Source organism: Gekko japonicus, unplaced genomic scaffold, assembly GCF_001447785.1.
Source record: "Gekko japonicus isolate JY-2015 unplaced genomic scaffold, Gekko_japonicus_V1.1 scaffold694, whole genome shotgun sequence".
NCBI classification, from domain to species: Eukaryota; Metazoa; Chordata; class Lepidosauria; order Squamata; family Gekkonidae; genus Gekko; species Gekko japonicus.
In genome coordinates this window covers 764,129-774,384 of record NW_015177028.1, presented here as the reverse complement: position 1 = coordinate 774,384, position 10,256 = coordinate 764,129, and the positions used below count along the sequence as shown (strand labels likewise).

The 10,256-nt window shown below is 46.7% G+C and overlaps 1 protein-coding gene across 1 annotated transcript in view; it reads right to left on the bottom strand.

Annotated features, from left to right (window-relative positions):
• NAA16 (N(alpha)-acetyltransferase 16, NatA auxiliary subunit) overlaps positions 1-10,256 on the bottom strand; it is a 65,535-nt gene that overhangs the window by 42,199 nt on the left and 13,080 nt on the right. Inside the window, exons 7-8 of the mRNA XM_015427865.1 lie at positions 4,578-4,697; positions 1,195-1,290 (exon numbers count right to left, since the gene is read on the bottom strand). Coding sequence (XP_015283351.1) covers positions 1,195-1,290; positions 4,578-4,697 — 216 coding nt within the window. The remainder of the gene's footprint in view (positions 1-1,194; positions 1,291-4,577; positions 4,698-10,256) is intronic.

The window sequence follows — 10,256 nt, the reverse complement described above, 5'->3', positions numbered from 1 at the left end:
CCCCCTCCGCCACCCCCCATGGCCTCAAGGGTTCTCAGAAGGCAGGTCAATCCTCTTCACACACACACACGCATGAAAGCAGCACCTGCTAGGAAAGAGCTGTGATGTTTGTGACAGGAACGAGTGGGGTGGGCGGAGCGCTTTTGTGAATGAACTACGTCGTGTGGGGAGGGATACTTAGGGTATGAATGATGGGATGGGGGGGGGAGTCCCAAGGTGCATGGGGCAGACAGAGAGAGAGGGATGAGAAATGGCACCCTCCCAAATTAGTTCAGAGATATACTGCATCTGGAAATGAAGGTGACTTGGAAATTACCTTTCAAAACAAGAACACTCTACGATAAAAGAATTGGTCTGAAAAAAGGCCATTTCCATAGTTTTTGGGGCTCAGGTAGTTTTTTAAGTGGCTTGACTTAAAGGATATCTGATTCTTATATGTCTAAGCAGGGGTCATTTCCTGTGGGAGCACACAGGAGCAGAGTTCCAGCAGTAAGGAGCCCAGGGGGCGGGCACATGCAGCAAGCCCCGCCCCCTGCTCCCAGCAGCCCTCAGTCAGACCACAAGGAGCAAGAAGTAACCAGGTACGTTGCAGAGGCCCCCCCCCCACCTTCAGGTACAAGCACTCCCTCCTCTGTGAGGGCAGATCTGCACGTTCCCCCCCCCCAATAGCTAGCAATCCAAAACAGTCCAGTGGAGCCTGAGCAGTGGGTGTTGCCTTCTGACACACTTCTGGTGATGTCAGGGGGTGTGGCACATGCAAACAAGTTATGCTAACGAGTTATGCTAATGAGCTCCTGCACCTCTTTTTCTACGAAATGACCCCTGCTTAGTCTAAGCATTACATTTGTATCCTGCCCTTCCTCCAGGTTCAGTTCGGCATACTCAGTCCTCCTACTCCTCCATCCTGTCCTCCTAACCACCCTGTGAGGTCAGCTGGGTGAAGAGAGGGAGAGTTCCTGGCTCCAGGCTGCCCAGGGAGCTTCACGGGCAAGGCGGGATGTGGACCCAGGTCTCCCCAGCTCTAGCCAGACACTAATCGGGGTGCAGGATGGGGCTCATACTGGAACGATGAGTATTTCATCAACATCCACAGTGCTCAGAAACAGGCTACGGGTCTTTTACTCTTCTAGAAGACTAAATCATACATCTTGCTAAATAAGGTTCAAATGGAGGTACAGAAATATGAAATATTACCTGTGACAAAGTTTAAAGGCAATCTTCTAGGTGAAACTGCTCTTGGGTGCCGCTTGCTTATTTCTTCATACACTTGTAGCCTGTCTTCTAAAGTACCTATTGGTGAATAATAAGTTTAAAAACTGGGATCTGTGTGTACAGAGGATCTTTTATTATTAAGGAAAATAATGCTGATGACAGCCCACAAGCCAGACTCAGCAGAGCTGGTTTTTATCTGTCTATTTATTTATTTATTCAGATTTTTATCCTGCCCTCCTGGCCGAAGCCGGCTCAGGGCGGCTTACATAAAAACAGATACATTAAAAACATAAGCTGCAATTAAAACAAATTATAAAATCATAATAATGTGCTAGCAGTTGTTGGTGTTTGTATGACGGTAGCAGCCAGTAACCAGTGTACAAAGTTCTCAGCTCGCAGTCCACTCTCAGTGTTCGTTTGGAATGTCGTTGCAGGGCTTGCTGTTCTTTAGGCTGTCGGTGGCAATTTCCAGAGTCCAGGGCCCTCTCCCTTTCAACCAACCCATGTTCTTCATTGGTGGTGGCTTTTCCTCATCTGCTCTGGCTCCCCCCCCCACTCCAGTTTGTCTCTGCCTGCTTGCTTCACACACCCCCATCCCTCCGCCCACTTCCTCCTTCCCCCTCCCCTCTCCTTCGCAGGCTTCAGCTCAAATCACCACTTTCTCCTGCAACCTCTGCACTGTCTCGTGGCTGCTACATTTTCACATGTTGATTTTGGTCACTATACAATTGCTACACGGTTGCTTGCTACACAACCCAAAACCCCACCCAAACTCTCAGCGTTTCTTTGGTTTGTTTTTAATGTCCAGGCATACCACAACATGGCTGTCAACTACGAGGGAGGGAAGGCAGCACAGGACAGCCCTATCTTGGCAGGACTCGGAAGCTAAGCAGGATCGGTGCGCGGATGGGAGCCCTCCTACGAGGAGGACTCTGCAAAGGAAGGCCACGGCAAACCATCTCCTTTCTCACTTGTTGCCTTGGAAGCCCCCCGGCTGGCCATACGTCGGCTGCAACGTGACAGCACTTACCTACCTATCAACTATGGAGATTTTTACACAGCAAAAAAAACGTTTTTGAAAAATGGGAAGGTGAGAACCCAAGTAAAAAAAATTAAGACAAAAATTAGGAATGTGAGAGGAAAACTGAGCAGGAGGAATAGGCTACAAATGTGGGGGAATGAAAACCTCGAGTGTCAGGAAATTACTCCCTGGTATAAAGGGAAGCCGAAAGGCCCATGGACAGGAGGAAAGGTCAGCTGATTTCCCTTGTATGAGTGCATAAGAAATGGGAAGAGATTCCTGGTGGCTCCCTTGCTGTGTCTCTCCCCCCCCCCTTTCCTACCAAGGGGACGGAGTGAGGGGAAGCCAGAGGGATCATAAGAAGAACACAAGAGAAGCCATGCACTGTGGCCAAAACCAGGGGCCATCAGCAGGGCCAGAACTCCAGAAGCCCTCCTCCCACTCTGGCCCCCCAAGCACCAAGAACAGAGAGCATCACCGCCCCAGACGGAGTGTGTCTCTCCCATCACCCCCCACCACCCCAGCCTCTCTTCCATTCTTCCTCCTTCCCACCTGCTGCTGTGGGGCTTCTCCTGCTGCCGTTTTTCCCCCCGCCCTCCCCGCCAGCCACAGGCAAACAGCTCTTCCCTGCCCTCCCTCCCTGGCTGAGCCAGCAGCCCTCCTTGCTCTTCTGTAAATGCATGCGGCCCTGCCTGGCCCTGCCTCGCCTCCAAGCTGCCAAAACAGACTTGGCCACCAACTAGCTGGCGAGCAGCTCTCTGGAATGCCCACTATGGAGTGGCTTTAACTCGCCACCACTTCCCAGCACTCTGTACTCCACCGAGTCCAACGAAAGACCAAGGCAACGCGGGGGGTTATGCAGAGACCAACTTCTAAGTGAACATAATCATGCGTGAGACTGCACAAAGGGTTACTGCTGACGTGGTGTGAAAGCAAAGCCTCACAATGTCCACACATTTGGAAGCTTGTGTGACTCTGTAAGTGGCTTAAACATTTCCCTAAAATGGAATATTGAGCATTCAAGATCACTGAGCACCTTGTCTATGGGATCATTAACATTACTGATGAGACCCAGGCACTCATAGGCATGCAAAGCTGGGCCAGGATTTGGCCACTGGTAAGCGCTGAGCTAAGCCTCAGGACTGGGCTTAAATCATAGCATCATAGAGTTGGAAGGGTCCCTAGAGACCATCTAGTCAACCCCCTGCCCAATGCAGGACCAGCCTAAAGCACCTCTGACAAATATTCTTCCAGCCTCTTCTCGAAATCCCCTTCCCTCTGGTGCTAGAAGGCTGTCGGGGAGGAGAACCAGGACAAAGAGCTGGGCCAAGGAAGACAGCCAGGACAGCTTGCCACCCCCCCCCCCCCCGGGTTGCTCGTGCCTGGTTAGCAGACGGGTGACACACCCAAAGGTGGATTCAGGCCAGTCGAAGAGGCCCAGGGCAGCCTCCCGCTTGGCACCAACATGCTGTAAGATGCTGAGATTGTATTTGTAATACAGGGAGTATTAAAAAATTTCAATTAGATTTGTACAACGTTTCATATTTTTAAACTGAATGAAAATATTTAAAAAGACAGGATTTTTGCCAGCTATTTGTTCCCTTCCACAGGGAAACACGGAACTCCTAATGTTAAACATTTAACTTAAAGTGCGACATTATTATTTGTGACTCAGCGGCCCTTAGTTAGTCCATTGCTGCCTTTTCCTTCAGTCAGAAAGTTCATGAACATGCAGACCTTTCATTCAGTCTAGCTGCAAAGGGGAGCCGGGCTGGTTTTGCAGCAGAAAAGCCAGACTCGAGTGCAGGAGCATCTGAGAGACCAACAAGACTCCCGGGGGGCGGGGGGGGCGGAGTTTTTGAGAGTCGGAGCTTCCTTCACCAGTTATGGTATCCGACAAAGGGAACTTTGACTCTTGAACGCTCAGAGCCCCCCCAAAAATCTTGTTCATTTCTGAACGCAGTTCGTTCAGTCCAAAAACCTGTCCTAAGAAGCAGAACACAGAACCTAATGAATTTCTAAAATTTACAGCTGCTATATTTCATGTACAAAGATGTCGCTGGATGAACACTGGTTTCTGCTACGTGCAAAAAAGCCTGGAATGAGTCTGCAGTGCCCCCCCCCCCCCGGCCGATGCAGCAACTGGAAGTGGGGGGAGGGAGTTGGAGCACCCGGGAGAGGGAAGGGGGCACACAAAGCTGAGACTTGCTCTGGCAGCACCAAGGCCTCCAAATCCTTCCTGCAATGGACAGCGACATTTTCGACCCCGAGATCTGAAACCCCAAGGTCAAAACTTACCCAACTAACAACCACGTTTCAAAAAGTTTACCCGAGGACTGCTTACGTGGCTGGAGGGCTCTTTCCAGGCCTTCGTAGTAATGCCAGTTTTCTGCGTTCCGATCAATCAGCTCTCTGTATACTTCGGAAGCTTCCTTTAGTCTTCCCAACTTCAACAGCATTTCTCCTAAAGCCACAATGAAACCAGAATTTAGTCAGAACCTGGTTTTGGAAGCTTGCCATCTTGGACTCTGGGAGTCTAAAGGGCCAGTTCTTATATTGCACCAGAAATACTTCTGTGGTGGCAGCGACACTATGCGAGAATCGCTTCCCAGGGAGCCCACGCCCCCTTTGCCACCGACGGGCTTAAGCAGTGCTGATGCTAAGACTTCCCACATCGCCAAGGTGATCCGAGTGATCACAACTCTCACAGTTTTCTCCCTGCCCCATGGTGGCACCGTGACAAAAGCATTTCCAGAAGTTTCTATGTGGCTCACACGATAATTGCTTTTTTATTCCCCAGAAGGTCTGTCCAGCTCAGGGGTCCCCGACGTGGTGCCTGCCAAGGGGGCAGGGCCAGGTGGGGCTTTTGACCAGCAGGGCTTCTGACTGGCCACTGCAGATCTGATTGGCTGTGCAGATTTCTAAGAGTGTTGCTTTGGGAGCAGGTGCCACCACAGCACAAAGACCTTAACAGTGTGACTGAAGGTAAGCTGCTCCAGCCCTTGTTGTGGCTGGCTCTGCCTACTATGGCAGCCATTTTGTGTCTGGCTGTGCCCACCACACTGTTTCAGAAGTCCAAATGTGCCTGCAGGCTCCAAAAGGCTCTAGCTAACATGCACTGTTTTCAGACAATTCCCATAGAATCATCTGCTTAGTTTCTGAGGGCTCAGATCCACGCTGTCCCAACTAGGGGCTAATTAGTCTGCTCCGCCCCTTGCCCCCCCCCAGACAAATGCACTGAAATTCAGAACCCTCTAGATGATGAATCCACAATCCAGGCCTGGCTGACCTTGCCAGTGGCATGTGGGCACCCCCTCCCCCCCACAGGTCCCCCCAACAGTGCTAAAACATGCGAGATAATAATAAGCACAGGTGCTGTCCAGCTTGCGTCAAGGACAGCCAATTACATTAATGACCTTTTAAAGAAGAACTCTGTGGTGACAGTGAATGCATCGTGTGCGAGGCCCTTTCTGCCAGCGTCTCTTATCCACGTTCCGTCCAGTACATTATTCCAAGACAGTAACGGATCAAAGGCAGGTTCTCTCTGAGGAAATATATTTACTATTTCACCAGGGGCGGATTAAGGCTCACTGGTGTCCTAAGCACTGACCTATCTTGGTGCCCCCAATCTTGGAGTCATAGCCTATGACACTGCACCTCGCCAGCAAAAAATAGAAGATAACCCTAGGGTGCACCATGATCAATGTGCACTACCCTTATCAAAAAATTTTTTTTTACAAATCTTCATTCTTTTTTTTCTTTTCACCCTTTCCCCAACTTTGTGGTACCCCCTTTGGCCGTGGTGCCCTAAGCATGTGCTCAGTCTGCTTCATGGTTAATCTGCCCCTGTATTTCACAGACAAAATCACTCATATGCGGTTTGACAAGGGGGCTGGTTGCAGACTCAGGCTGACTCAACCGTCTTCCACTGTTACAGCACATGGATGGGACATGAACAATGCATTTGGAGAAATAAGGGCATTGATGGTCATCTAATGGTGGATTGGAAAGACAAACCACAAAAAGCTGAATCTCTTCCTGTCTTTGTGCATTCACATGTGCACACACGCTTACAAAGCAGCCTTGCACCTGGCTGCAAGTTTCTCTAAGAAGTCTTCATGCTAACCTGGACTTCATATTGTGCACACAGTGCTGAAACTACACAGGGGGAAAGGCCTCAAACCAATGAAAGAAGGCAATGCTTGATTTCTAAATGTTTTCAACTCCAAAAATCAAAAGCCTAACCTAATTCCCCATCATTTAGGGTATATATAACTACTCAGAAGTAGTCCTGCTCTATTCTGCTATGGTCAGGCCTCACTTGGGAGTCCTGTGTCCAGTTTTGGGCACCACATTTTAGAAAGGATGTTGACAAGTTTGAGCGTATCCAGAGGGCAACCAGAATGGTGAGAGGGTTGGAATCCAAGTCTTACGAGGAAAGGCTGAAAGAGTTGGGTATGTTTAGCCTGGGAAAGAGAAGGCTTAGAGGGGACATGATTGCAGTCTTCAAGTATTTGAAGGGCTGTCATGTAGAAGATGGAGCAGATCTATTCTCTCTTGCTCCAGATTGCAAGACTAGGTCTAATGGGTGGAAATTACAAGGGAGTCGTTACCGGCTAAATATCAGGAGAAACTTCCTCACTGTAAGAGTGGTTGAGCAGTGGAACAATCTGCCTCGAGAGGTGGTGGATGCTCCTTTGTTGGATGTTTTCAAGTGGAGGCTGGACGACCACCTTTCAGGTATGTTGTAGGGCTATCTTTTGGCTCTGCTCCTGCAGAGTGCAGGGGGTTGGACTAGATGACGTGCAAGGTCCCTTCCAACTCTAACATTCTAAGATTCTATGATTGTCAGAGGACTGCAGTTTTGTTGTCACCCTTTTATTTTAACCTTGCTCAGTCTGTCACGTTTATTTATGATGTGCATGATTTTTATTTTATTACATTTCTTAATGTTTTGCATGCAGTTCATCTTTGCTCTGTGATCCACGTTAAGACTTGTACAGTCACACATTCCAGGAACATAAAAAGGAGAGGGCCATGGTTGACCCCACTCCCTTAGCACATGTGAGTAAGAGCAGTGGTCCCCTAAGCTGCCTGTTTAGCAGGTAAGCTGGCAGAGGGTTAAGAACATAAGAAGAGCTCTGCTGGATCAGACCAATAGTCCCATCTAGTCCAGCCTGTCTCACACAGTGGTCAACCAGTTCCTCTGGATGGCCAACAGGTCATAGAGACCGAGACCTTCCCCTGATGTTGCCTCCTACCACTGGGATTCAGAGGTTGACTGCCTCTGAATGTGGAGGTTTCCCTCAGTCACCATGGCTAGAAGCTACTAATAGACATCCTCCATGAATCTAATTCCCTTTTAAAGCTGTCTATTCCTGGAGCCATCACTACATCCTTTGGCAGCAAATTCCACATTTTAATCACTCTCTGTGTAAAGGAGTATTTCCTTTTGACCGTCCTGAATCATTGGATGGCCTCGAGTTCTAGTATTTTGGGGGAGGGAGAAAAAGTTCTCTTTGTCAACTCTCTCCACCCCATGCATAATTTTATCAACCTCTATCATGTCCCCTCCTAGTCATCTCCCACCTCCCCTATGAGGAAAGCCTGAAGTCTGGGGCTTTTCAGTTTAGAACAAAGTCCCAGAGACTCTCCTGCCTTTCCTCCTCATAGGGAAGGTGCTCTAACCCCCTAATCTTCTTGGTCGCCCCTCCTCTGTACTTTTTCCAGCTCCACAATGTCCTTTTGGAGATATGGTGACCAGAACTGTACACACTATTCCAAATGAGGCCTCATCACTGATCTGTAAAGATCTGTAATATCGCTGCTTTCATTTTCAACCCCTTTCCTAATAATCTCTATATAATTGCCTTTTTTCAACCTTTGCAGCACACTTTCATTGAGCTATCTACTACAGCCCCTGGTTACCTGGGTGCTACTCCTCAGAAGGAGTGTGTCTAATAGCATGGAAAAGCTGGTGGTGGTAGGAGAAAGAAAAAACCAGTTACTTTGGGAGTAGAGAGAAAGAAGACCCAGGACAGCCGAGTAGCTTTCTCACTCCCACGTGGGCAGAAAACGGGGGCTTGTGAGTCCCATTTCCCTGGAGGCCCCATTTGAATAGGCCTCTTTAAAGCATGGGAATGGGGAGTTGTGGGGATGAATCAGTCACGCAGAGGGTAAACTCGGTTTCAGATTTGAGTTCAGTTGCACCTTGGAGTTTTTGAAGGGAGCTATGATGTGGGCAAGGTTCAGCGATAAGGCACACCTGTCCTGGTTTGGGGCCATATTTCCAGACTCTGTAAACATCTGGATTGATCAGTGACTCTGATCCAGTAAGAGTCCTAACCTTTGCACATCCTGTACCAGTGGCAATTTTAAAGCTGAGAGTAGCTCGTTAATTATTGTACTATGTAAGCATCCTTAAGACATCCTCCCTAAAGTATCTGTTTTCCCCTGTTTCTGTACGTGCAAGCCCCAGCCTCACCTCACGGTGGGTGAGGGGGGCAGAGTGTGTATAAAATAAACTCTTGCTGCCTTGAAAGGCAGACAGATTTCTCTACCCTCAAGAGAGCTGTCTCATGTGATTCCTTCACTTTGACTTCCTAAAGCCTACACCTTGAACATCTTCTTGGTCTATAAATTGCTCCTGGACTTGAATTTAGATAATTGTTTTCAAACAATGTTTACGGAGAGGCATGTGCTTGTATTAAAATGTATAACGTATTAAAACGTGCTTGTATTAAAATGTGTGATGGGCAAAGGCCAAACGTGTGTCTCCAGGAGGTTCAGTGGTGCACAGCTCCTTCACCTGGTCCACTTCACGGTGCCCAGAAAAAATCCCACAGAAAAAAAACCACGGTCATAAATGCTCTCAGGGAAAACGCCCACGTGGAAAAATGCCCACATGGAAATAAGCCCATATACATAAAAGCCAACACAGAAAAAAAGCTCACACAGAAAGAACCCCAATGGAAAAATACCATGTAAAGCGCCATAGATACTTACATTGGCGGAATACCATTCATCTCCATTTATGAGAATGAACAAGTATTACCTACATTCACATGCAACAATTTGTGTTGTGATTTTATCAATTATAATCAAATAATAATTTTGATATGTTATTAGTAAATTACTTCATTACTGTACAAAAGTGGCCTGTTTGAAGAGGGCTTTAATGCTCTTGAGTGTAAACGCTTGGAAGGGGAAATGCAAGAAATAAAAGTGACCATTTTGGTGTCAATGAACTTTATTAAGAAGGAAAAGCAATAACAAATTTATTAAGAAGGAAAAACAATAACAACAGAAATTAAACATTAATTTTAACATTAAAATAAGTCAATTTCCTAGCTCAATTTCCATTTACTTGTATTTTAACAAATACTGTGTGGTACACCCAGTGGCTATGACAAAAGACTACCTAACCTTAATATTAAAAAAAAGAATTATTTAACAACAACATTTAATAACAATAATAATAACAATAATTTAACAACAAGAAGAAGTTAGATATAATTCTTCATTGCAAATTAGCCAATCTCCTTAAGTAATTAAGTTTTTTCTGCCTGCTCATATTGCTGGACAGAAGTGGCAACCATGTCAAGCAGTGCCTCCAATTTCCTCTTTCTCACCTCTAGGCGAACTGCCTGTGCCTTAGCTAGTGTCAGCCAGGTCCTGCTGCAGTCCATCAAACAGACTGGGATGACTGCAGTGGAATAGGGAATTAGGAGAACAAAAGGACAGGGTTGCCACTTCTGTTATTATTTGTTATTTTATGTTATTTTATGGTTTTGATTTTTAATAACAAAATAAGTAAATAATATTAATTATTTGAAGAATTTAAAGCCATAGATACTTCAAAAAGCCGTGTATACAAGACTATACATAATTTAATTTAATTTAACACCTTTCTGTCTTTACTTTAGAAATTACTTCATACCAACATTACAAAGGTTGACAAATAGGAAATTAATAAATTTAAAGTATTTAATTTTATTTAAAAATATTTCTATATTGAGTTTAA